Below are 27,588 nucleotides of genomic sequence, written 5' to 3'. Positions count from 1 at the left end.
CCTCCGGGCGTGGCGGGCGAGGGCGGGAAGCGCCGAGAAGGCCGAGGGCAGCCGCGAACCAACAGGCCCGGGCACCCCCTCAGCGCCGGCCGGGAGGCGGGGCCAGGCGGGTGATGCCCCGCCCCGCCCCCGAGCGCCTTCCCATACGCCCCCGCGGGAGCGCGCGGACAATGAGCGGGGGCCGAGCAGCGGGCCGGCGCGGCGCGGCGCGGCGGGGCTCTCGCGAGATCAGGGTGAGCGGCTTCCCCCCCCCCCCCTCTCGCGAGAACTGGGTCGGCGGCGCCTCCCTCTCCGCCCCCCCGCCGGGCCACATCCACACACGGAGGGCGGGGCGGGGGCCGTCGCCACCGGGCGGAGCGGCGCGGAGCGGAGGCGCGGAGCGGAGTCGAGCCGAGCGGCCGCCGGGCACGTGAGCAGGCGGGCTGCGGGCGGGCGTGCTCTCGCGAGTGCGGCGAGACGTGCGCGGGGTTCGCGCAGCCGCCTCCCTCCGTCCCTCCCTTCCTCTCTCCCTCCCTCCCCCGCCGCTGGTGCGACAGCGAACGGGCGGCGCCGCCGCGCTCCCTTCCCGCCGGCCCGCAGGTAGGAGCGGCGCTGTGGCCGCCCCCGGCCCGCCGCCATGTTGGGAATCGGCGCGGGCGGCCGCCGCTCCGCGGGGAGGGGGGGAAGCGGCCGTTAGGAACGGCCGCGGGGGGGAGCGGGCTGGGCGCGCATGCGGGAGCGGCCAGCCCGGGCAGGCCGGTGCCGCGGCCCCGCCACTGCCCCCGGGCCGCCCGCAGCGCCCGCCGGCGCCCCCGCGCGCTGCCTGGCGGTACTGCGGGCCGGCCGCGCGGCCTCCGGCGGGCCCGAACAAAGCGCGGCCCGGCCCGGGCCCGCGGCGCCCCTTGCCGGCAGGGCGGGCTCTCGGCGGCGGCCCCCTGCCCTGGCCGCCCCCCCCCCCCCCCCCGGGCCGGCGGGAGGGCTTCACATCGGTCGCTCGGGAAAACGTGTTCCCGGGGTGGACCCGGCTGCATCGGCGCTTCGCCCTCGGCTGGAGCTCGGGCCCAGCGCCCCGGTAGCGCGGCCGGGCCTGCCGCCTCCCCACGGCGTGTGGCCTCCCCCACGGGGAGGGCCGTCACTCTCCAGAACTGCTGGGTTTGATGTTTATCTGGCGTTAAGAATTAATGAATCGAGCATTAAGAATACTGACAGTGGAAGCATCCGTTTGACTCTTCTTTCTACTCAGTTTCACTTTCATACAGTTTAAGCTGCGGTTATAAATCATGCCGCAGGGTTATTCATTTTTTCTCCTCCTGTGGTGGATTAATAACGTTCTCCGCTTTAAAAAGCGCATATTTTGTTTCCTGAGTCAAAGTAATGAGATACAAATTTCACCTGTGGTGAAAATAAGCAAAAGTTAAAAAGAATTTTCTGGGAACCTGAAGAACCACTTTGTTCTGATAACGAAGCATTTATGCTATAGAAAGAAAGCTGAAAAATCCCTCCTAAATGTACGGCTCTTTTCCTTTCGACGAACCATACCTTTGGGAAAAAAGTACCTGATACTGTTTTAAATCGTTGCACGGTCTGTATCCTTTTTATTCAGCCCTAAATTCTCAAGTGTTTTCGAACTGTCAGTGGTGTAGGTGGTCCTGACTTCCAGCAGAGCAGCTCCTGCTGAGAACGCGGCTCTCGGCCGGTCTGTGGTTTTCCTGCCTCAGAAGAGGAACGGGGAGCGTTTTCTGATACTTCTTTATAAAGAATCTCTTGATGCAGTGGTTTAATCTTCCTGAATTTGGAAACACGTTTAATACATTGAAAACTTTAGCATATTAGAGTCTTACGTTAGTTTTTCAAAATGCAGTGAATCATATATTAACATTTTAATGTGTTACCGAGAAATTGGTGAATATCTGTCTTGAATTTTACCAAAAACCTCACAAAATTGTTTATTACAGAACTACACGGAATAATTAAATTTGAGTGAGGATACTGGCACTTGAGACTTGTACATCTGAGTGTTAAGTGGCAACCCAATATCCCATTGTTTTACATTGGGCACTAGGTAAGGAGATGATCAAAATTCTGTAATTTGTCATTCAGATTTCACTTCCTAATGATTCCTCTGACGTTTGCAGTGTCACAAGCCTTCTTTCAGTGTTTTAGAGAAGCTATCCAAAATTACTGTGTATTGGAAACTGAAGTTTTCAGTGTTATGCACATATCTAGGTGTTATGTACATCCCCACACTAAGTGATGGGAAGAATAACAAAGAGAAAATCCTAAATGAATCTTTAAAATGTGAATATCTATGTTCCTGAAGGTAAAAACAAAAAACCAATTAAGGGGGAGGGGAGAAGAGTCAGTCTGTAAGGCTCTAAACTAAATTAAGTATCCGTGGTATTACAATCCATACAACTGAAGTATGATTGCCACCTGGCTTATTCAGGAATACACTTAAATAAAAATGTTCTTTTGGTGGGAATTAAAGTAAATAATTGTCTACTGCCCTTCTCTGACTTGCACACATCTCTGCTGAGAGTTTTGGTGAATGTGAGGATATTTTGTAGTTAATACTTGACAGTGTTCTGGGTAGCTCAGCAGATGTGAGAGAGAAGCTGTTGTAAGCAAAGCTGCGAAGAAATTAACAAATAAACTGAATGGAAATAATTTATCAGTGTATTTTTGTACCCTCCATGCTATTTGCACTCTTCCTTGTTGCTCTGTCAACAAGTTGTGAAAACAAAAGTGAATACCTCTCAGTATTTCTGAGTGAACTTAGTTTGCAAGTGTGTAAGTACCATATTGTGTGGTCATAACTTAAACAAGAGGGGTTTTATTTTGAGCAGTGAAACAGTCAAACAGTCCCTTGATTCTTCTCTGCAGCTAGAATACATCTCCGCAACCTCATGCAAGATTTCAGCTGGGAAAGAATGCAATTTCATCCCAGCCCTGGAAATGCCTGTAGGCAGGCTTAAATTCACTGATTAGTCAGAAGGCTTTTTAATCACCTACCAGATAAGAATACAAAAGTGTTCTGGTTTTGTTTTTAAAAAAAGTAGAATTGGTTCTCTGTTGCTGTAATTAATTCTGATTTGGTCTGGCTTTGGATCGTTTTGTGTGACCTGATTTTTTTTTTTTAATAATTATGGTATATTCTGTGGGTTTTGTCAAAGTTTTTGTGCCTGTGTGGCTTTTCATCTCCACAACTGATGTGAATGAATAGTGATTATCTCCTCGGTTTGCCAAGTGCATGAACATACCATCGTTATTACCAGTGCTTCCAGTCTGAGATCCTACATCATTCTGCAGTGACTTCTGTTGAACCAAGTCTTAATGTCTTCATGGAGCTTTTCATAGGTGTTGGAACTTCTGTACATCCGTTTTATTGTAGAGTTGGAGCTCTGAAAGTTGCAGAGTGGACGTAGAAGTAGTAGGAAGGAGCGCGTGGAAGCCATAGAGGTAATTGTGTGTTTATGGAGTGGTCAGTAGATGTGACAGCAATTTTTCAGCATGTCCCTGACTGGTTCTGTTTTCTCTTTCTAAAAATACACATTTTTTGCCTCTCTTACTCTTTCTGTACTACTCTTGGACCCTTTTTTCATTCATGTTGTTTCTGTAAAGGAGTAAAAGCACTGTTTTCCATGCACTTCTTACAGAAAGGGTGCTTGAATTTTAATAAATTCTGTAATGAGCAGAGGTAGGAAATGAGCTTTTTTTTGAATGCTCTTTTTGCAATGCTCTTTTCTGCATTCAGATGTTGAAATCTGTAAGTTATTTTAAGATTCTTAATTGCTATTCATTTTAATTTCCCATTTTATAAATGTTTTTCATATGTAATACTTTTCTGTTCTAAAGCAATCGTCTGTTACAGTAACTTCAGATCTTAGATTGTGTGCTCCTCTGATCAAGCAAGTCGCTGAGATGAAGCTGAACATAATCCTAACAAGTGAGACTCTTCCAGTTGTTCTGCCTGAAACAGGTCGTCTAATCTATGCACACAGAAAAAGTGCATGCATCCGGTGTGCCAGGTGCTGCTTAATTATTGAGGTCATGGCCTTTGAAGATAGTTGAACAAGAGGAATTGTTTTCTTGCAGGCAAAACAGCGACATTAAATAGCCACTCTGAACACTGGTACCTGAAATGGGTGATGATCTGTGTTTTCTCTGTCTAGGGCTGCTAAACAATTCCTCCTTTGCCTTTGGAAAGACAATGGCCTGTTCTCTATTGTCCAAGCCACAATTAATCCCATAGATTTCAGATTCATTAGACTTGGTCTTTCAGGGCCTAGATAACATCTGCTTCCAATTTCCTTGTGAGTTCTTGTTTTTACTACCATTAATTCTCAGAGCAACGTGGGGAGCTGTCTTGTCTGAATTTGTCACTTGGACTTCCAGATCTCTTCCGTCGGTAACTTTTTGCCATAATGTTGGAGAGTTTTGCTGAGAAGCATGCAAATTCTTCCATAGCAGAATAGATTGCTTCAAAAGGGACTGCTGCACCTGGTGTAACGCATAAAGGAGGAGAAGAAAAATCCATGGGTTTTTATACAAACGGTTGTGGATGTGAAACTTCTTCAAGACTTTTTTCCCCAAAGCGTGTACGGTCTTCCAGAGTGGTGTGGTGTGTTACAAACTGAGGGGTGTGGTTTTTTTCAGCTTGCAGATTATTTCATATTTTTACCAAAATTGAGTTTATTTGATTAAATTCCACGTGTTTTGAGTCAATCTGGTTGTGAAGTGAAAGTGAAACTGACTAGAAAGTGAAAACAGTTATTTTTTAATTGCTGAGAATTTTCTATAAATAGTGGAAGAAGAACGAGTAAAAGATGAGTTGTTCTAAAAGCAAGATTAATATTAAAGCTACAATATGTATGCACAGATTAAAAACAACTGAGTGGTAGAAGGAATAGGGAGCTAGGGAATTATTTTCGACCTACTGGTATTCCATAAAAGGTGGTAATCTAAAGCTACAGTGTTCAGCATGATCAATGTATCCCAAGAATTCACTGAATTAAATATTAATTTTGTTCCTGAAAACAGTTTTATGTGGAGCAAGAGTCCTGTAACCTTTATTGAAAATCAGTTTTACATGAAAATCAGCTGCATTTTGGCCTTTATTTGGTAGCAGTGTATTCTGTAGGATTCAAATTTCTTATTTTTGTTGTCTGCCTTTACAGAAAACTCTTTTGCAACTTGATAGATATAAAATGTGGGTTTTTCATTGTCCACATTTGTCTGGAAATCTAGTAACATTTTGACTTTCAACTTTTTTCAAGATTGCTTTATATTATATATTTTCAAATCTTAATATGGCCAAATTTCTGTCCACAGATCTTAAAAATGTGTATCTGAAAGCCTGTTCCCAGTAAAGCCGAAATGACATGAAGAACAATTAGCATAACACTTTCAACTCTGCTAAATCATGTCTGGATCTTTAGACAGCTTTGTTCAGTCATACTCATCTTGTTGCTGTGACTCAGTTGATGGCACACCCGCTTAAAAGCTGGCATTGGTCTGTGGGAACCTGTCTCTATCAGATACTGACATGAAATCTTTCAGAAGTGATCAACACATGAAATGCTGTCTTAGAATCACATATTAAACCTGACCATGTGGAAGTTAAACATTCTTTGGTGGGATTTTTAGACCTCTTCCCCTGCCCTTGTTTTGTTGTCTTCATCTGATCTTAAAGAATTGGGATGGTTAGGAGTAGAGTACAGCAACTGCAAGATGACAGTGATAAACAGTGTCAGTGATAAATGATTTTTTTTTTAGCATAACTTAGAAACTTAGTTTTTGTAAGTACTTCACTCAAATACCTAATTAGGTGTAGGGCAGTTTACTGGCTAGCGCACCAACTGCCAATGTTATGGTCTGTCTTCATCATACAATTGTCTTACTGTTCAACTTCATGCTTTTTCATAGATTGTTCCTCTTTGTTTCTTTGTCTCGGTTCCTCCCCCCCCCCCCCCCCCCCCATCTTTTCTGTTTTTATTTTTCCCTTTGCTGCTTTCTTCTGTGGGTGTTTGCAGCAGCACAGTGTAGTTATGTAAAACCTCCATGTGTATGTGGGGTCAAAGCATGGCATGTAATCGGGTTCTCTGCAGCCCAGGTCTGTGCCAGACTGGGATGTGATGGGTTTTGTTCTCTGCTAATCTCTCCTGAGCAGTGGACAGTGAAGTCCCAATTGCAAATTGTGACTGGGATTAGTGAGCATCTGTTCAAAGAGAAAGGGTGTTTTTGAAAAGTGGAGAACTTTCCTGATTTAGTGAAAACTAATAGTGCAGGTCCTTGCATTAGCAGCAGGACCCACCGTGGCTTTCCTGACCACACGGCTGACTGCTGAATCACTGTCAGGGTCAGGCTTGTAAAGCCCTCTGGAATACCTGATTTTATGATGAACGTAGTAAGTTCAGTTCTGTAAGTGTGTGAATGAACTACAAGGAAATCTATATGTAAAGATTGAAAGAGTAAGGGTTACCTTGTAAAATTGTCATAAAGTACTTTGATGATTACTGAATGTATGTAAGATAAAACACAATACCCAGGTGAATATTTTTTTCTCTCGTGTTTGAACTCTAAAGAGTCTTCATTTTTACAATGTAATTCTTAAATGCTTTCTATTAGGTGTTCTCTGGTGTGGTCAGCTTGTCCTGGATATCTCACTTAAAATTTGCTTCATCTGCTCTCCCTGTATTCCTGTTTTATTGTTTTCTTCTGAAGCTTTTTGCAGTGCTTTTCTGTCTTCTGCCTCAGATACTTTTAAACTTAATTCCATCGCCATGTTTCTTGATCTCTAACTCTTAACCAAATGTTACACAATTAAGCTTACTTCAAGTGACTGCAATGTATGTGGATTTTAAAAGCATAGCTGAAATATAAGTTTAGATACACTGATAATGGGATACGTAGCAAGATGGATAAAGCAGTTGCTTTTCAAAGATGGAGTTGTGTGGGTTTTGTGTACTTTATATATCTCGCATAAAATCCATTCTTGTTCTACATAAATGCGTATTTTTTTTTAACATGCTGCTACTGAGAAAGAAAATGCAAGTGTTTTTCAACTTAAAGTAGAAAAAACTTTGCGCTGTTGAAATAGGGCCCTGGATTGGGAAGGCAGCTGGGACAGAGACATGCTCATAACCTTGACCTTTTTTCTTCTGTTTCCAGTACAAGAGAAACTGCCTTCTGCAGAACTGGTCTCTTCAAGGAATAATCCTTGCTTTAATTTTGTGCTTTCCATTCCTCTCTAAGTGTACCTGTTCTCTTAGAAACTGATTTGGAGCTATGCAATTTGTGCCTGTTTCTTTTTCAAGTGATTGTGTTTCATGTGCATCTGAGCGGCAGTGCTGGAGAAGCAAAACTGCTCTGCAGAGATTTGAAAGGGCTTTACCTCATCAGGGACCCAAGAACAACATATTCCGGGTGGAATTTTTTCATGTGTGCTGAATTGCTTTACATTTTGTGTACTTAAGCCAAGGCTGAAAGAGTATGGGGAGAAGCATTACAGTTTATTTCTGCTCTGCACTTAAAAAAAAAAAAAGTCTTGTGAAGTATATCCATTACACCATAAAATACACTGTGGATATTGATAATACAGTTTAGTTAAAACTGCCCAAATATTTAGTATTTTTAGTGGGATCCAAGGGCAGATACCTCTCTCATGACTATTGTTTCAGGATCTTTAACTACCACATGTGGTCATGGTTATCAGAGTGTTGGGCCTGAAGGAAGGCAGCAGTATGCTGGTAAGAGACAGACACCGGTGTCCTGCAGGGCTGGCTGGGGGCGTCGTGCCATCTCCTGACTCACCTAGTATCTCTTTCTGCAGGAGCAGGGTTTTCCTTAGCTCTCCCATCCCAGTACAAAGCCTGATGCTTGTGGTCTGAGAGTACAGGCTGATGTCACAGCTGCAATGTAACACGAAAGAATCACTTTCTAAGTGCTATTATCGGTATAACTGCAATTTGAGCAAGAGGTCTTGTTTACTTCCTGCAAAATTTAAAACTTATTTTCCTTGTTCACATCTGTCTTCACATCAGTAATTTGAATTTTACTGCATAAAGATTAAATATTATGTTTGGTCTTATTTACCAGATCTTAACAGCGGAAACTTTTTGCCCAAACTTCAGTTACTTTTAACTTCCTCTCGTCCTGTTCTGTGGTGGTATAGGTTTCGTTTTCAAATATGTATTATATGCCAAAGTCATCTTGGATTCTATGAGCTTAATTTTTTTGTGGTCTTCTCATAGACACAGTACAGTAATATAGGCTATAAACAAAACCATTAACCAGAGATCAAGGCTTATGTGCTAGTAAACTTTAGATGCTTTCAGACATCCCAAACTTCTGAAATTCACTTGTCTTCAGTATGAAAGTAGCTTTTTGTAGAAGAGGAGTAGTATGTATAGGAAACACTGCTGTATTTTTATCTGAAATAATATACGTAGGTTCTGGGTACCTCTTGAACCTGTTAAGTTATGTAATAAAAGCCTTGTAAGATTGAGATCTTTAATGTTTTTTAGATCAACATGATGCATAAGTTTAAAACTGCATCTGTTTAAAGGGATTTATGACTAAACCTGCTTGTTTTTCTACAGAATTGTCTGGTGTTTCTCAGCTTGAAGAAGATCTGCAGTCATTATTGATCCTCTTTCTTGGCGTTACCATTTTTGAAGTGAAGTTTGCCTAGCTTTCTAGTGTGAGCTCTCTTTTCAGCCATCTTTAAAAAAAAAAAAAAGGAAATTTTTTGATCCATAAAGTAGACGAGCTATAGTTCTACAATGTCCAAGTCATTCCAGCAGTCATCTCTGAGTAGGGATTCACAAGGTCATGGGCGTGACCTCTCTGCAGGAATAGGCCTTCTTGCTGCTGCTACCCAGTCTTTAAATATGCCAGCATCTCTTGGAAGGATGAACCAGGGTACTGCACGCCTTGCTAGCTTAATGAATCTTGGAATGAGTTCTTCATTGAACCAACAAGGATCTCATAGTGCACTGTCTTCTGGTAGTACCTCTTCCCATAATTTGCAGTCTATATTTAACATTGGAAGTAGAGGTCCGCTCCCTTTGTCTTCTCAGCACCGTGGAGATGCAGACCAGGCCACTAACATTTTGGCCAGCTTTGGTCTGTCTGCTAGAGACTTAGATGAACTGAGTCGCTATCCCGAGGACAAGATCACTCCTGAAAACTTGCCTCAGATCCTTCTACAACTTAAAAGGAGGAGAGCTGAAGAAGGTTATGGTAGAGATGGCAGATCATCCACACGGGAACCACCATACAGAGTACCTAGGGATGATTGGGAAGAAAAAAGGCATTTTAGAAGAGATAGCTTTGATGATCGTGGTCCTAGTCTCAACCCAGTGGTTGACTATGACCATGGAAGTCGTTCTCAAGAATCTGGTTATTATGACAGAATGGATTATGAAGATGACAGATTAAGAGATGGAGAAAGGTGTAGGGATGAATCTTTTTATGGTGAGACTTCGCATAACTATCATAAATTTGACAGTGAGTATGACAGAATGGGTCGTGGTCCTGGTCCTGAGAGATCTCTCTTTGAGAAAAAGAGAGGTGCTCCTCCAAATAGCAATATTGAAGACTTCCATGGATTCTTACCGAAGGGTTATCCCCATCTGTGCTCTATATGTGATATGCCAGTTCATTCTAATAAGGTGAGTTATGCACCAGATACTTCTGTTTTCCTTTACGTTGTAGTATCTGTTCTGTTTTTACCTATTTCTTTAATTATTTCTATAGCCTGGTTGCTTTTGAAATGATCTGAAAGTTGGTTTGAGAGTGAAAAAGGCACTTGGTTTATTTACAAGGTAATTGTTAACAAACGTTGTAAACCAGGGCTTTACATTAATGTGTTTTGTTTGCCCAGATTGCTTAGCTTCAAGTCAAAACAGCTATCATCTACTGGGATATCTTATTTATATTTTACATCTACATGTTCTCTTAACCACAAACATCTGGCATTCAAGCAGTTTTTGGGTGGGTTTTTTTATTGTTGGTTTGGGGGTTTTTTGCAGTGTATCTACTGTGCTATTCAGGAAGCTAGTTTCAGCTCTCCTCCACATCTGTCTTGATTGCTGATTTATATGTAGTTAAGATGCGTTCTTGCAGAGTTCTGCTTTTTCCCTGTCCAAAGGGAAAGAGTTAATGTAGAGCCCTGGAACTTATTTGCAAAAGTAAAAACCACGTTTTAGATTAGCTCATTCTTGCCTTTTTAATTTCACTTTAACACTCTATCTCATACTATGGCTGAAATTTGTCGTCATTTTTCTCCCTTTTCACAACTTTCTTAGACACTTCAGACTCACTTTTTATTGTCACATGTTGCATCTATCCCTGTAGACTCTCTGAGCAATCAGTCTGCTGTTGCAGTATCCTGCTCTGTGTTCCTAGTAGTAGTGTTCTTTACTTGGCTCACAAGTAGAGTGGATCTTCGGGTATATTTAGTATGCTGAGACTTCCCTCTTAGTTTATTCGTGAGTAGTTCAACTCTCTGCAAAGGTAGCAGGTTACTCAAAATGGCCTGTTTTATTCAGACGTTATTTTCAGAGCCTTCTCACCTTCAGCTTGTCCAATTTTACTCATCTTGCTGATTTTCAGTATACTAGGCAATTTAATTGGCTAATACAGTGGCCCTCTTGTCACAATTAGTGGCTGATTAGCTTGAAGGCCTTCAATTGAAAATAGAATACATGCTGTTACTGTAAAATTGATACAATGTGGAATTGCTGTTACTAACCATTTATTTACAGTTACCTCTCAAAAAGTGCTGCTTCTGTACATCTGTAATCTTTTTGAAATGAGAATTAATCTGTACCTGCAAGGAAATGATCAAACCAGCTTTAGAGCGCACACTGTGTAACTCCAGCTGATCTGACAGTTTATGAACTTGTGTTGCTTTAATTACTTTTATATTTTAAAAAATCACAGTAATCCAGGTTTCTTGTCTCCTGTATTTGACGTGTATTTTCATAAAAGGTTTAAAGTGCTAACAGTTTAGATGCCATGCTCAGTTCTGTAAAAGGACTTCATTTGGTTAGATTGAAAACATAAACTTCTGAGGCCCTTGAAGATGGCAACCAATAATCCTGTAAGTAGGGTTCTTTTTAGCACTTTATTTTAAAGCCTTGTGGTTCTTAGTTTGCTTTGGTATGCAGATCTGTTGAAAGGATATCCAGCATGAAGTATCTTTCCAGGTATGAGAAATACCAAATTCTTATGACAGCATAATTTAAGTAGCTGACTTCTTTGGTAAGGTGTGAAACATCTGGTTTTTTAGGAATATGCTTTGACTTTAACTCTAGTACACCACAAAGTATTTGAGATTGGATCATCTGTTTCTTATGACCCAAGTTTGGGCTTTGTTTCTAATTTCAGAATCATGTTACAGCAAGAATTTTTCTCTTTCTCTCCTTTTTTCCTCTGCTTTGCATATCTAACAGTTACAGAAAGTCTTGTTTTGTCTCCCACAAAATTGAATCAAGTAGATTGTAACTTTTAAAGTAATCTGATCTGAACCAAAATTTATGGAAAGCAGAAAGGGAATGCTTTTCTTAGCTGGGACAATGTAAACTTTCCACTGCAGTATCAAAATATCACTTTTCCCACCTCCAAATAAAAATATCATAGAAAATTTTCTTGACGTGTATAATACAGAAATGTATATTTTAAGCCCAAGCAAGTGGTAAAACACCCTTAGAGTAATGTAAACTGGCAGACTAGTCCTCTTTTTATTTTACTGGTATTATTAATAGCTTCTTTATGTTGATATATGTATTTAAGACCAAGTTTGTTTTCTGTCTAATTGTGAAGTAAATTGTGCCCCAGGTTTTTTTAGGCAATTTGTCAATCCTGATGCCTTTATCAAGGAGTGAGGTGTTAGATGTGGAGGGATTGTTTTCCCTGCTGAAGAAAAAGGCTGATGCAACATGAGCAGATGAATTTGGAGGTTAAACATTTGAAATGGTGGTACATCTCTAAGGAAAAATATGGCTGTGTCCCTAATAAAGGGCTGTCTAAAATTAGGTGCTTAAGTTTGGCCTAATTTTTTGAAGAACAGCGTGTCCTCTTGCTTGCATCAATTGAGACAAAAGGTAATCTGAGTTTTAAGGAACTCAGTTTGGATTCTCTCTGCTTTGGGTGTTCATGTTAATTTTAGCGCCTGTAAATACCTAGTTCTCTGAAACCTCAGAGGAGTGATGCTTCAGACTGGACAGAGGCAGGGAGTAGAGGGAAGTCCAGATTAAAAATTGCACTTTATAAAAAAGCTCCTGAAAACTTTCCTGGGGTGGGGGGGGTCCTAAGTTATATGTCAGGTCTCCTTTTTTAAAAAGCATTTGAAGTGTAGTACGAATTAAATCTCCCAAACTTTGGCTCTAATTTGCAGATAACTTTTACTTCAGGTTATGATATTTTACATTACATCTTAAGACATCTTCAAAGCATGCTATATCTAGCAGAACCAGCCACCAAGGCTTTACAGATAGTGCACCCAAATTTAGAGGGTTTTTTAGTGTTTGAAGGACTGCTTTCTGTTGTATAGTACAAAAACTTGTTAGCAAGTTTTAAACTGAAGAAATTTTGGGTTTATGTATTGATGTTTCATAGGTAGGTTTGCTTTGGGTTTTTGGTGGGGTTTTTTCATCGTAATTGCCAGCTTATTTATCAGTAGTTGCAGAGCCTACCTCTTGTGCAGTTAACAAGAAGTGGTGCCCTCACTTTACTTTATCTTTACTTTATCTTCTTGATAAAATGAATGAAGGTTTCATCTTGCTCCACATTATATTTTGTGTATCATGGAGTAATACTTCAGTGTAGCTTAACAACAGTAATTTATGGGGCACTTTAAATCCAGGTTTTTGTCCTTTGTAGAAAGTGTAAAGTAGGCATTTAGCATATGGAAACACTACAGTAAGCGTCAGGAGTGTCTCATTGTGTCCAGAAGAATGGCTATAGTGTGGTGGAAACTAATAATCAGGAAAGATGAGAGATTAGGAAAAAACCATTTGTGGGTGCTGAGCAGAAATACACATGTAAGAAGAGACACACAAAACAGTTGGCCAGTGCAGTGTATGTGTTCACAGTTGAAAATGTAGTCAGTAAGAGAAAACCTTCAGGTGTTAAAACTGCTCCCCAAAGATCTAGAATTACTCTCCTTCACTTCTCTGTGAACCTAAAGCTAACTCGCCCTGTGTGTCTCTGCTGATCCCTTTGCTTACTGAAGAGCAGCAGAGTGGAAATTAGACTGGTTCGCAGATGTGCCGCAGAAGTTCTGTCACTTTACAAATGTGAATGTAGCACCAACTAGTTCTGTTACTTGTGAGAATGTGGAGATTGTACGCTCTACTTCAATAAAGGAGGAGTCCCCATGCTTCTCCTCTTAAAGTAACTCTCTCCCCTCATAATCAAAATAGTCTACAGAGAAAAAGTAGAAAACCCTCATTCCTTCCTGGTGCTGAAGTCAGAACCAGAAGGTGTTTTACTTGGCTGGTTTGGTTTAATTACATTGTTCCTCCTTTGTACCATCTTGATTTAGATCTCGTTATTTTCTTGATTATTCCCCTCAAACAGTCATATATTTTTATATTTTACCTGTATACTTGTAGTTTGTCCTAGCTACGCACTTTCATTTCTTTCAGTCTTTCCTTTCTGAATTCCTTGCAATTTCTTGGCTTCTTTATGGTTCTAAAAACTTGAATGGTTAGTTCACGTTGATCTTTAAAAGTCTGAGGAACGAAGCAGAGAGAGTGGAGGAAATTCTCAAATCACTGAAGACACAATAACTTTGCATCCAGTTCTAGAAGTTGAAATCGCAGTAATGTGCGTGCATGCTGTAGCAGCTATCCCTGGTACGCTTTGCACCTCTGAGGCAGGATCGGCCCGTAGAGGCAAGGCATTTTTCATCAGATGCTTTTTTTACCCAGGTTAGCAGTTGAGGTAGGCCCAATTTCAGTGTGTCTTGAAAGCACTACAAAAAGAGATTTCGTTATCGATGTATCTTCGATACCTCAGCTTAGAAGAGAAGATACTGCACTATACAACAGTATTTTGTTAAAAAATGGCTTGCCATGTGTGGCTGTTAACTTTTAATTATTTACTTTGCTGCAGGAGTGGAACCATCATATCAATGGAGCGACTCACAGCCGACGTTGTCAGCTGCTGCTTGAAATGTATGAATTTGAAGTAAACATTCTTGTGGCATGAGGGCATGTACAACTAAATGGTTAATTATGTTGCACAAAGCAGGTTTGGAAGACATGCTGTGCCTTGTGGGGAATAGAAACAACTAAAAAGAGCACCTTCAGGACAAAAAAGGGATCTTGGTTCCTAACTTCTGAATCCTGCTGATCTATACGTAACGTTTTAAAGAGAGGATCTTGAACGGTTGAGAATCTGTTGTATTCACTTACACTATACACATTATTGTTGTAGGACAAACTGTGTGCAGTTTGTATTGGAAATTGGCAGGCATGTTACGGATTAGTGTCAGAAGCTTATTTTAAGGACAGCACTTCTATTCTGTCCGTAGGTACTGTTCATGCCTCTTGTAGTGGTCCTGTAGTGGGCAGTGGTACTATGCGTTTTACCTGTGTTAACATACAGAGGTATCACTGATTGTATGAAAATTATTACGTATGTAGAGGATATTGTGTTTTTCTTAATTTCTTTTTCTGTTGTTGTTCTTTTAAGATATCCAGAATGGAATCCTGATAGCGATTCAGGACATGGAATGTAAGTAGTAATGAATTTTAAATTATTCTTAACTTTATTTGAAGCAGAGGATGTTCTTAACTTTTTACGTGAAACAACACACCTCTTCAGATAGATACTGCCCTTTGTTTTCTACTAGCTGAAGAGCAGCAGTAAAAGTAGCAAAAGTTGACTTCTCCTTTGATGCTCTGCAGGGGTTTTTTAGGGGTTTTGAGAATGAAAACTTCAGATTTTTGGTTTATAATTTTGCACTGGTTTTGGTCTAAAACTAAGGCATGTTTTCCCTTCTTTCTAGGGGTGATCCCTTTATGTTGCAGCAGTCCACAAATCCTGCACCAGGAATTCTGGGACCACCGCCACCTCCATTCCACCTTGGAGGACCTCCTGTTGGGCCAAGAGGTAACATCAACAGGCACCTACTTTTGCAAAACTTAAGTTCTTGATTATTTTTTTTAATCTTGTTTCAATGTTACCAGTGGTTTAGAACAACAAAACATTCACTTTTCTGACCAGTGGAACTGAAACTTTTTTTTTCCTGTCTAAAATTTTTTTATCTGTCTTCTCATTAGTCACATGTTGGTAGGGTTTTTCTGGTGAAACTTGCAGGAATTCAGTGTCTGAAGTGGTTTCCCACCGCCCCCACTTAATTCCAAACGAATTTGACAAGTAGATTTGAATAGCAACTGAGAAATGGGAAGTAGATGATGCAAGCCTCCTCTTCCCAGTAAGGCAGGCTAAGAATCAGGTTCTTGCCCGAAATGGTTACTTCCTACTTTTTAAGTAGTTCAAGTGACAAAAAGAGCAAAACTAATTAATTTACCTAGACATCCTGACATCCTGAAGTATTTCAGATACTTCAAAGGAATTTTTAGCTGATGCATTCTTACTTATTTCATTAAAACAGTACTGTTAATTTTTCAAAACATCTCAAACTTGACTTTGAGCCAAACTATCTGAAAGGCTTTTTTCAGGTGTTTCCTAGTAAGATGGGCATTATGATAGAATTGGTGATTTTTTTAGAACCAAAACTAGGGAGTCTTTTTCTACACCTAAAACCACAATTGTAAAAAGTATATCTTAGTTAAGGAGATATCACATCTTGTGATATATTTACTATAAAAAATTGTACTCTAAACCAGGAGAGATTTTCAGTGGGCTTTATGTATTCTCTGCTATTTCTGCACAGCAGTAAATGCAGCTTTTTCTGATGTTAAACTGAAACTGAATGATCAGGAAGGAGGACCTAAAGTTACAAAAGCTCTGAAATAAATGAACAGCCTTTTCAGATTAATGAAATAGTTTGTAAAAATTGATGTCATTCTGGTTTGGGATTACAAGAACTTGTGAAAAGACATGTTAATACCGTTCTTAAGGGTTGACCTAAGCTTGGTCTTTCTTTTAATTTCTTAAAGGAGCTGGAAATGGAAATATGCAGGGACCGAGACACATGCAAAAGGGCAGAGTGGTTAGTATTAAAAACTTGTCTTTTTTTTTTAAACAATTTTATGTTGTGTGGTTGGTTTTTTGTTTTCATAAGCTTTTTCTTGAATGAATAGATTGTGAATACTGAAGCTTTGGAATAAGATTGGGGTTTCATTGTGCCAAGTACTCTACAAAATCTTTGTTCCAAAACTGTACAGACCCTATTTAAACTTGTGGTGAAACTGTGACATGGACATACAGAAAGGCACTTTGGCATGGCAGGCATTTTCCTCTGAAAATCCCTGGAGGTTCTGTGCCTTTCCCGTATGCATCTTGTTTTGATTACTACTGAAGATTTAAAATTTTTTTAAAAAATTATACAAGTAGAGCAGAGCCTTGACAGACTTTTTAAGGTTAGCTGATAGACATTTTCTTTCACGTTCCGTTATCTTGCTCTGCCTTCAATAGGAGACAAGCAGGGTTGTTCACATCATGGATTTCCAGAGGGGAAAGAACTTGAGATACCAGCTGCTTCAGCTTGTTGAACCGTTTGGAATAATTACAAATCACCTGATTCTAAACAAAATCAATGAGGTAAGATTAGGCCCTCTAGTACTGCTGTTGGCACTGCTTGGTGTCTTCTAGTATGTTTATGCTTATTGTCTAAGCTTAACTTTTGTAAAAGGACTTACTCTGTTACCAAGCAAGATGACAGATGTATCACTAAGGTCGAGTGTGTGAAAGGAGGAGTGACTAGTACGTGTCTTTCCAGGAATGCTGTAGTACTGCATTTCAACTTAAATACTGTTAAAAAATCCTTCTTGGTGGTGGTTCATAGCTTTCTCAAAAATACTCTATGCTTGCAAATTCTGTTCTTGCTCTAATTTTCTCTGAAAACGTAGTTGGTCTTAGTTTATATGACACAGTGTTGTAATGTGAAGCATGGAAAAAGCCAGTATCATAGAAAAAAGCAGGAAGCAATTGAATGTTCTGAATCCAAATCTAAGTGGAATGTAAACAAACCAAACAGTTCTATTTGTGTACCTAAATAAAGTATGTGAAATTAATGCCGAGCTTTGCAGGTCAGTTAATGTTGTAACCAAAAAGCAGGTTTTGTATTTCATGCACCAGTTTTTACAGGAAAGAAAGGAATAGCTTGAGTTTTTAAACAAAAATACTAACTTTTGAAGGAGTAGCACTTAATTTGTTTTTATGATTTCAGGCATTTATTGAAATGTCGACCACTGAAGATGCCCAGGCTGCAGTAGAATACTATTCAACAACACCTGCGCTGGTGTTTGGTAAACCAGTCAGAGTCCACTTGTCACAGAAATACAAAAGAATAAAGGTAAAACACTTCTTTTTCTAAAATTGCCTGATTTTAATCTGGAGCAGTCAGTGTTAGAAGCCCATTACATTTAAGTTATTCTTAATTTATGTGCTTCTCGGCTGGATCAACTTAATCAAGGGACAGTTACACATTTATATTTTATGTGTGTACTTTAAAAAATTTCATTCCCTCTAATTTTAGAAACCCGAGGGTAAACCGGACCAAAAAACTGAGCCGCCAAAACCAGAGCTCGGTCGTGTGATTCACCTCAGCAATTTACCTCACTCGGGATACTCTGACAACGCAGTACTCAAACTGGCTGAACCATATGGAAAAATTAAGAACTACATACTCATGAGAATGAAAAGCCAGGTAACTGATGATAGGAACATGTATGTGTGAAGATTTGAAGCTAGGGTTTTTAACTGAGATGAAGTGATGTGGTTTTAATTGGTGCATTTGTAGACTTTCTGCTTTTCATAGATACAGAAATTATTAGGGGTCTATGTAGGTGGCATTTTTCTGTCTAGCTTACTGTGAAATGTTACTGTCATGTGAGCTGCTTTAAAAAAAAAAAAGCCTCAGCTGTGAAGAAGGTATATTTAGCATTGAGGCTTCATTTTTGTTATGCAAATCTCTAGGAGTCTTGGAACTTTTTTTAAGGCTGAAAAAAATTACCTGTGAAACATTAACAAATATATTCCACTATTACATGAGGGTTTTTGTTTACCCTTCATTTTTCATTCTTAAAAATGGACAAAAGCAGCAGTTTTGCTGTGGCTGTCTTAACAAAGAAGTTGGAAAATAGTACATTGTATGTGAATAGCAGAATGCTTTGTGCATGTATATGGTTCCTATAAATACATAAGTGTGTGTTTAGTTCTTTTTTTTTTTTTTTAGCTTTGCTGTCCCAGCTTGCTGCTCCCATGAGTTAAAAAGGAAATTCCAGTGTTTCTTCAAAGAGACAATTGTCTGAATCCCCTAATGCCATACTTGTGGAGTGAAAGATTGCTAGAATCTATTGTATGACCCCTAGGAAGTCCTCCCTGACCTTACTTCACTAGAAGAATAAAATCCCTTGCTGTCTGAATTGGATGCAGGAATGCCCTTCTTCAGTCTGCCAATGCTAGTTTAGCACAGCTGTGTTTTTAAAAGCTTGTTCAGCAAACTTAGGCTTGTTTTCTTGGAGGAATGCCTCACAAAGCAGGGCTTAGAGACCAGCAGTTGCTGTGTTTCTGTTTCGGGCTACTGTTGAAAAGTAAGATGCACTGGGGTAGTTTCTTAGCTACCCTGGAATTCCCAGATAATTAAGCTTCAAATAAATGAGTTTCATTGTCCAGATGCTTTTTATTTGGAATCATATTTTACTTTATGGTGACATTTGTTTTGCAGATTTTTCTAATACCTGTTTAATCTCAGAACTTTCTATGGGACTATTACTGGATTGAAAAGCTCAGGTGTATAGAGCACTTTGGTAAATTTTAAACTGTACAGCTATTTTGGACAGGAGGGATATAGCTAAATCCCACAATTTTGTTTCGGCATTTGGAGATGTTGTGTTTTAATAAGTTAAATAGCTTTGGCTGCAAAAGTGTTGTGTATTTTGTAGTTCTTTTTAACAGGTGTTAATATTTTCAGGCATTCATTGAGATGGAGACCAGAGAAGATGCTTTAGCTATGGTTGAGCATTGTGCCAACAAAGCGCTTTGGTTCCAAGGCAGATGTGTGAAAGTGGATTTATCTGAAAAATACAAGAAACTGGTGTTAAGGGTAAGTAGTGTGTTTAGTTTGTTAATTGTAGTTGAAGGTGTAAAGTGAAGTAAAAGACAGTTATCACTTATGGAGAATTCAGAGCTGCTTGTATAATGGAATTTGCTTTAGTTTTTTCTGGCCACTTAAGTGCAATTACTTAGCCTTAGTGTGGTGTTATGAGGCCTAGAACAAAGTGAAAGGATTTTCCTTCCAGACTCCTTTTTAAACTATGCAGTATTAATAACAGAATGAGTTTCTTGTGTTGGATGCCATCCAAAACCTTTTTTGTTTAGCACCAGAAAGCTTTTTGATCCCTGTTGTGGACACTAACTCCAACTACCTAGATAGTCTAACGATTTAATTTTGGAGAATAAGCTTTGTCAAAACTTAAGATGTAACTGCACCTCTGCCTGTGCAGTTCATGTCAAGGAGGGAAGGGTTAGCTGATGAGTTTGGGTTTTTTACGTAACACCAGGCTAATACTTCTGCAATTATAAGACTTTTTCTCCATCGGACTAGGACGGTAGGTAGAAAAGCAGGACAAATCTGAACTGTCCAGCTGTCTCATAAAAATATAAGCTTTCTGTTGTGGAGTATGAAGAGATCTGTATCGCACATGATTATGCACCAAAAATGAACCCTTTGTGGCACATGCAAATACTTAACGGACTCATTGAACAGTTTTCCATGTTAACTGCCATACAAGTGGAATTTCATATTCAGTTAAGTCATAAATGTTGTGAGTCTGCTAAAGCTTTACATGTAGCCCACTGCTAATAGTAAGGAAGAGCACAGACAAAGACTGATTTGTGCCACTGCCCGCACAGCGCTGTATCGATTCGTAAGCAAAAGAGGAATTGTGTATAATTATTCTGGAGCAGGATGTTCCATTTGTTTTGTATTGAATAACTGATGGTTACTGTGAATAAAGACGTGGGATTTCTAGGCTGGTAAGGTCCTGGCTAACATAATAGCAGTTTATTAATTGGTGGGTAGGTGGGCATGGTGAAAGAGTACCTGTGGATTAACATAATTGGAAGCGCTTGGCTAAATTGTGCTGCCTTGTCTGAATTAATGCTGCAACAGTTGTATAAATAATACTCTACTGGGAATTACAAATTTCTTTCATTCTATTTTAGATTCCAAACAAAGGAGTTGAACTGCTGAAAAAGGATAAAACTAGGTAATGTCCTATTGCTAAAGCATAATGTTGTTTAAAGGAAATATGACAACACCGTATCCAGAGTATAGAAATTATGCAAAAGTAGTCAGGCAAGCTTTGAGATCAAAGTGGTGTTTGTTGTGCCCTGAGATTAACTGTTTCTAATATGCTACCTACCCTCTTCCTCTAATGGTGGCGCTTTCACAGCCTCTTCAGGCTCCTCAGGAAATCTTTTCCAGTCCTTAAGTAGCTGTGCCTTCCTGCAGTTTAAACCCACAAGCAGTTGTCCTACCTTGTAAGGACAGTTCCTCCTTGCAGCAGCTTTTTGCATATTAGAAGAATGGTATCCTTCGAGGTTCCCCTCACCCTTCCGTTTCCTGAACTAAAACACCATCTTTTTCAGGCTTGTCTAGAAAAATATAACCTACCTCTTTTTTTCTTTTTTTAGTAATTTCTGGGCTCTGTTCAGGTTGACAAGCAAGTATTCTTTTTTCTTAACAGAAAGAGAACATATTCTCCAGACAGCAAAGATTCTCCAAGTGATAAGAAGTCTAAAACAGATGCTACTCAGAAACCTGAAAGTGGCAGTGTAGAAGATAAGGTGAAAGAGGAGAAACAAGATGATGCTGCTGAGCCATCGGGCACTAAAAGTAGCGAACAGGCAGACCAAGATGAGCCGAGTTTACTCCTTGAATCTGAAGATGAGCTGCTAGTGGATGAGGAGGAAGCAGCAGCACTGTTAGAAAGTGGCAGCTCAGCAGGAGATGATGCAGATGTTGCCAATTTAGCTGATGTAACTACTGAAGAAAAAAAGGACACAGCTGATGATGTGACCGTAAAAACTGAGGGGAATGTTGTGGCCAATCCAGCAACAAAGAAAAAGCTTAAAAAGGTAATCTATAGCAAGGTACCTGAGTGTGGAAAACCCTGTCTATCTTAAATAGCACACCACAGTACATTCTATTTCAGATCTTTTTCTGTGGGTCTTTAAAACACATGCATGGCACACCTGTCTGAAGAGAAACAGGTGTTAAAGCTCCTGTGAAGAAAATGGAAGATCCCATTGGATGTAGCTTGCAGATGGAATCACTTATAAATCACTGTTTCTGTTTTGACAGAAACTGTTAACTTGCGGGCTTCTACCCATGTTGCTTCCTGGGGTTTTTCTTGCCTTTCTCTTCACCCCTTTTTTGACTAATACTAAGCAGCCAGGAGCTATTTTCTCCTGAGCAGTCTCTGGTGAGACTGGCTGTAGTTACTCTTCCGAGCACAGAGCAGAACAGGACACTCAAACTGATTTGGGACTTGAGGTTAATGTAGACTTGGACAAAATTGTATGTACCTCTACACTTTGTGCTTAGTCAGAAAGGTAGGCAAGTCCATATGTGGTTAGCAGAGGCCCGTTTTCAGTGGAGGGGGGAAAAATAGTTTCAGGATGCCTTCAGTCAGAGGGTACTTGCTTTGAATTCCATTTTTCTCACCAGATGGTCCCACACTCATGATTTTTTTTTTTATGTTCTGCCAGCTGCTTTTTTCAATTGTGTTGAGTTATATGGAGTAGCATGCTTAGTACCTTTGTTGATTTGGCATGTTGTTTTGCAAAAAAGTAAGGTATGTTCCTTGTTCTTAATGAATGAAGCATGCATGGTTTTCAGTTTGGCGGAATCTTTCCATCAGGAAGCTAGTTACACTAGCAGTATTAATTCCAACACCATGTAACAGCAGTGATGTGATTATTTCTTATTGTGTGGGTATCTGTTATAAACTGCCTCAAAATCCAGACTTGCTTCCTTGAAGACCTACATTCTTAGAGCACAGATACAAAGCTAATGCTGTTGCAGTACTGCTCACGATTGCTGTTAAGCATGTGGAATACTGATGTCTCCATATCTGCAGGAATGTTTAAAAAAAAAAATTGGAATTCAGACATAATGAAGCTGGATGTTAAGAGACTTCCAGAGCTTTGGTGGTTGGTGGGTTTTGGGTTTTTTGTTTTTGTTTGGAAGCTCCAAGCTTTCCACTGGTTGAAAAAGAGGTCTTAATTTTAATTTTTTATGAACTGTCATACTATTAGTGAGCACAGATTTGTTCTGGTAAGGTTTTACCTTTTATGCAGGCATGAATTTGAGGATCTTGTAGGACTGTCTCAAATAGAAACAAAACTTGTGCATTCCAAAATGACTTCCACTTGAAATTAAAATACTCGTGTTAAAAGGACTTTCACAGTAAGAATTGAACAAAAAAGATACTGAAATTCAAGTTGAAGATCACATGTTGCTATGATAGAACAGTGGACCCTCATGATGCAAAAAAAAAAAATATTCTGAAATTGAACACTTGGTTGTGGGACAGTGGAGTACATTTAAAAAGAGCTTGTTACACTTCTGCATGCTTGAGTAACATTTTGAATGAGTGAGGTAGGTCTTGAAGGAAGAATTTGAGCATTTTTCCAGGGAATTTGGAGAAGATATTTCTCTGCTGAAATTTAAGACAGTTTGAGGGAAACATTTAAGAATAAGCTGACATAAGGAAAACGTTTTCTCAACAGCGATACGTGGGTGGCTTTCCACGGAGCATGGAAGGTTTTGTCACTCTAGATGAGGTTGGTGATGAAGAAGACTCGGATCATCAAAAACTCCGCAAGTCAGGTTTGGCAGTAAAATCTGCTGGCAAAAATGACGATAGTTTGGCAGAAATCAAGGTAGACAAGATTGAGGAGCCAGAGCAGGAAAATGAAACGATAGAAAATGGAACCAAAACCGAAGATAATTCGAAAGCTGAAACTGTTGAGGCTTCTGATACAGCAACAGCACAGGATACTGAGAAGAATGCCCATGAAAATACAGACACCCAGGATGAACAGGAAACAAAGAATGTCCAAGAGAAATCTCTTGTTCCAGATGAATTTAGGATTGGGCCATACCAGCCAAATGTTCCTGTTGGTAAGGCTTTTTCTGTTTCTTTGCAAAATATGTCTGTGCATTGAAGTAGCATTTCTCATTTCATTTGACTTTTTATTTCTGGCAACACATGGCCTCTGAGCCTTTCATTCTAGTGCTTTCTACTCTTCCCCTTCTTCACTCCTCCCCTAACCCTAGTACTTTCTTTCTTTTTTCCCTTATTTTCATACAGTTCTTCATAACACTTTCCTTAGGCAGAAATTAAATTGGAAGAGGTGTATTTTAGCAATATAAATTCAACTAATAGCACAAATCACAATAGTGGTAATAGTTTAGATTCATACTAAATACTCAGAACTTAGAAACTGATCACAGAACATTGTTAGTTCTTTTGAAGGAACTAATAAAATGGACCCTTAATCTGAAAGGTTGATTTTAAACTTAAAAAAAAAAAAAGCCTGCACATATTTAATTATTACTAGGCCCTGGCTTGACTAAACTAAAACAAGGACTTTTAAAGATAAAGCAGCTTTTAATGTAAAGTGAATTATGGTTTTAAGATTTAGCTGAAATGACATATGACATTAAAAGAAATGATGTAGAGTAGATCTCTTAGTTTATTTTGTGGTGTTTACTTCTCTAGGTGTGAATTATGTGGTACCCAAAACAGGGTTTTATTGCAAATTGTGTTCCCTGTTCTACACAAATGAAGATGTTGCAAAAAAGACCCATTGCAGCAGCCTTCCTCATTATCAAAAGTTGAAGGTAAGGCAAAAACTTGTTCATTTTAAATGGCGTGATTATTTCCTGGGGAATAGATCTGAATGAGACTGGATTAAAGAAAAAAAAAAAAAGCTTTCAGGCAGTGGAAATTGGCTTACTCTATAACTTCTAACTCAAGCTAGACCTCTCAGAGGTCTCTAATTCAAGCTAGACCTTTCTTCATCTTGTGAAAATAATACACAGGATACACAGTTTAAAGATGGGCTCCAGCACTTTTTTGTAAATTTGGATTAAAGATGGCATTCCAATTGGAGTAAAGGCCAGGCTTAGAACTAGTGGCACAGAGTAAATACAGATGACTTAAATCCCTTTCAGTTGGCCCTTTAAGAATGGGCCTAAACTGAAATCTATATATATTTTTAAAAAAATATCCGTATTTGCAACTTCTGATTTTGTGAGCATGTTTTACAATTTCTAATTGGATTAGGTATCACATGATTGCATGGCATGAATCATAATGCTGCTGCTGTATCTTTGTGTACTGTGAGCTGCTTTTTTAAATACCACCTCTGAGAAAGGGAAATCCTAAATGAAATTCTAATAATAATGCAGTGTTCACATAAATTGATTTCATATCAGTTGATTATTGAGCTGAAAACAACGCCCGGGGGTTTCATAGAAAAGAAGGGTGGCATCTCAGACTCCGAATGTTTGCTTTCTCCCTTAATAATAGGGAACCCTAAACAAATAGAATGCCCTGGAAGGCAGATGGCACAAATAAATATCGCAAAGCAAACAACACTACAAGGAGTAGATCAGAAAATCAATTACCATGCAGAACCTTTTAGAAAGAAAAAACCCACCTCATCCATCACCCATAGCTTTTTTTTTTTGCTTTTTTTTTTTCCATTGAGGTACCTGACTATGGGACTTTAAAGACTTGATGTGAAAGGGGAAGTGGGGGAAATAATCCAAATTTATTAACTTTTATCATCACTTAAATGAAGCATGATTTGCTTTTTCCATGGCACAAATGACTAGTGAGCTGCTCTTGAATGACTTTGTAACATTGGTGGTATTTTAGAACGGGGTAAGGAAGGGGGGGAAACACAGGTTTTGTTTCACAATGTCAAGGCAGTTCTCTAGCAGGGAGCCTCATTCTCTTTGAGAGCAGTAAGAGCAGATAAATAGATGAATTGATACGGCTACCAAATGTCATCGAAGTGACAATAAATTCCTCAAGCTTGCAAAATAACCCTTCTCTAGGGAGGGGAGATGTTTTGTCCCTGGCTTCATAGATTGCAAATTCCAACCAGGTAAGTGGCACAATTGCTGTCACAAGCCCGTGACGAAATTGAAAATAATTCTCTTGGCTTGCCAGCCTGTTAGGGAAGCATTAACAGCAGGGCCAGGTCAGTGTTTGCAGAGGCTGCCATGCAGCGTTTGCTGGTGGCGAGCTGTATGTTTGGTGGCGTAGCAATAGTGCGGTGCTTCAGAGGAGCTCCACTTCACTTCAGGCTGCAGAGAAGTGCCAGTCCTGTTTGTTGTGACCATTGCGAATAATATTTGCAGATTTTATAACTTGAAAAGGATATTTGTTTCTATTGTTGATGTTGTGACTATAACAAACTCTTTAAATATATGCAAAATATGATTGCTTTCTTTTAACAGAAAATTCTGGATAAAATGGCAGAAGACCACAGGCAAAAGAAAGAAGCTTAAAAGGAAGGAAGGATGTAAGGAAACCAGTGGCTTTGTTTTTAATGTTAATCTTTTTTAAAAGCAGTACAAGTAGTAGATGGAAATACTGTATTCTTTTTTGGTTTAGTGAAATACAGTAGGCATTATAGGTCTGTTCATGTGTTAAATGTTGTAGCAAAAATACGCAGTTAAGTTAATGACAAAAATTTGTTCTTAATGTGAGAATAGCAACAAGTTTTCATTTTGACACTTCAAGCTATTAAAGAAAAGTATCTTGCACCCTTGTGGAAAGCTCATCTATGGGAAGAAAGCCTCATTTAAGTGAAATTTACTACTTTCAAGCTTCAGAAATTCTTTCAGTTCCATTCTCAATAAAAAATAAAAAGTAACACTGTTTTTTTTATTTTATCTAGAACATTCCATATTTCAGTCTGAGCCTAGCAGGTGTTAATTTTGAGTGTAAGGCTGTCATTGCATTTCATTTTTGAAAAGTCTTTAAATGTAAGTTGCTTTTTTAAATGTTGAATTGCAGTTTCTTTTAATGTCATTGCTGTTACATAGCAAATAGAAAAATCAGTGATTAGTCAGCTTTACAACTTCGTGATTTTTTTTTTTCTAAGCTCTTGATAGACTTTCCTATTCAGCTATTCCGTGTATTTTTAGTGAAAAGTAAATGCCCATACTTCTCTGACCAGTATTATTTCTTGAGCTCTTCCTGCTTTTACTTGAATCTTGTAGCTGTCGTACATCTCTAGTATATTCGGAAGAAGCATTTGAGTCCTGAAATGTAAAAAAGGTACCTTTATATTCTTCACATGTAATTTTTTCATACCTGCTTTTTAAAACAGTTTTTGTTAAAATCTGGTTTCATCAAGAATCTTTAGAACTGTGCTCTTAATGTACCTGCACATGTGATATGTGAACAGGAATTTGCATGTGTAACCTGTGTTTATCTGTAGTTTTTGTTATTTACTGCTTATTTGTGAATTCAGGTTACTAAAGTGATTTACCAATAAACAAGGCTAGGCAACAGTAATCTGTTATAGATGTTTGGCATGTTAACCAATGTGTCTACTGCACTCTTTACTCCTGTGTTCATGATACCACACTGAAATGCTAGCTCTCTTTTTAAAATTTGCATGTCTTAACACCTGTGATTTAGCAGCTTACTGCATAACTTTTCTTTCTCTTTCCTTTGTTTCCAAACAAATTAAAATATCACTTGTTAAAACACCGGTAGGCATATTCTGCTGACAGTTTTATTTCTTGAGTTTTACAGTATTTTTATCAAAGTTGAAGTTCAAGCCACATCACGTTTATGTGGATAAAAATGACTAGGGACAATTCTTCCAAGCACACTCTGTTGGCCAACAGGGAGGCTGCAGTGCCAAGAAGCATTTCCAAATGAATCTTCGTGAATTTACTGAAGCAAATACATCTAGCAGACACAGAATGGTGTTTTGTGGAAGTAAAGTTGTAACTGCTACATCCTCACAAAAAGGGGAGGTGTTCAGTCCCTTTTGTGCAAGAATTAAGTATGACTTCAAACATCTATTGTGATGGTAGCAGTTTCTCTGGGGACTCTGTATAGAGCAGTGAAATGCAGATAAGCAGCTAATGGTGCAGATTTTATTTAAATAGCATATCCAAATTATAAAACCTTACCCATGCAGTGACTCATTTTTGCACTTTTACAAAGATAAGTTACAGCTTTCTACATGACACACATTAGTATGCAAAATTGTTTGTGTTTGTATGAAATTGATTAAATATAAGGCAGTGATATGGTCTTAAAACTACAGCTTTCCAAGGCCCCTGAAAGAAAGTGCAAACAACAGCAGCCCTGCAGTCAGTTCTATTTTGGCTAAGTCACAAGGATGTACTTGAACTCC

General features: G+C 39.3%; 1 protein-coding gene across 8 annotated transcripts; it reads left to right on the top strand.

Annotated features, from left to right (window-relative positions):
* The first annotated feature begins 155 nt into the window (after positions 1-155).
* On the top strand, positions 156-26,929 carry MATR3 (matrin 3). 8 transcript variants are annotated; one of them, XM_055718686.1, is made up of 17 exons: positions 321-579; positions 1,935-2,041; positions 3,371-3,438; positions 8,580-9,653; positions 14,104-14,165; positions 14,686-14,727; positions 15,002-15,105; positions 16,119-16,171; positions 16,597-16,722; positions 17,351-17,476; positions 17,660-17,830; positions 19,097-19,228; positions 20,350-20,393; positions 20,874-21,264; positions 22,921-23,314; positions 23,916-24,037; positions 25,667-26,929. In XM_055718686.1, exons 4-17 carry the CDS (start codon positions 8,763-8,765, stop codon positions 25,715-25,717), a joined length of 2,709 nt encoding a protein of 902 aa, XP_055574661.1. In that variant the 5' UTR covers positions 321-579; positions 1,935-2,041; positions 3,371-3,438; positions 8,580-8,762; the 3' UTR covers positions 25,718-26,929. The 8 variants fall into 8 exon arrangements, with proteins under 8 accessions (XP_055574665.1, XP_055574663.1, XP_055574664.1 ...); XM_055718692.1 differs by lacking the exon at positions 8,580-9,653 and having other exon boundaries at positions 326-579; XM_055718688.1 differs by lacking the exons at positions 321-579; positions 1,935-2,041; positions 3,371-3,438 and adding an exon at positions 219-233.
* Positions 26,930-27,588: the final 659 nt, after the last annotated feature.

Source organism: Falco cherrug, chromosome 8, assembly GCF_023634085.1.
Source record: "Falco cherrug isolate bFalChe1 chromosome 8, bFalChe1.pri, whole genome shotgun sequence".
Taxonomy (NCBI): domain Eukaryota; kingdom Metazoa; phylum Chordata; class Aves; order Falconiformes; family Falconidae; genus Falco; species Falco cherrug.
Note: the sequence above shows the minus strand (reverse complement) of the source record. Positions and strands in the feature narration are given on the sequence as shown.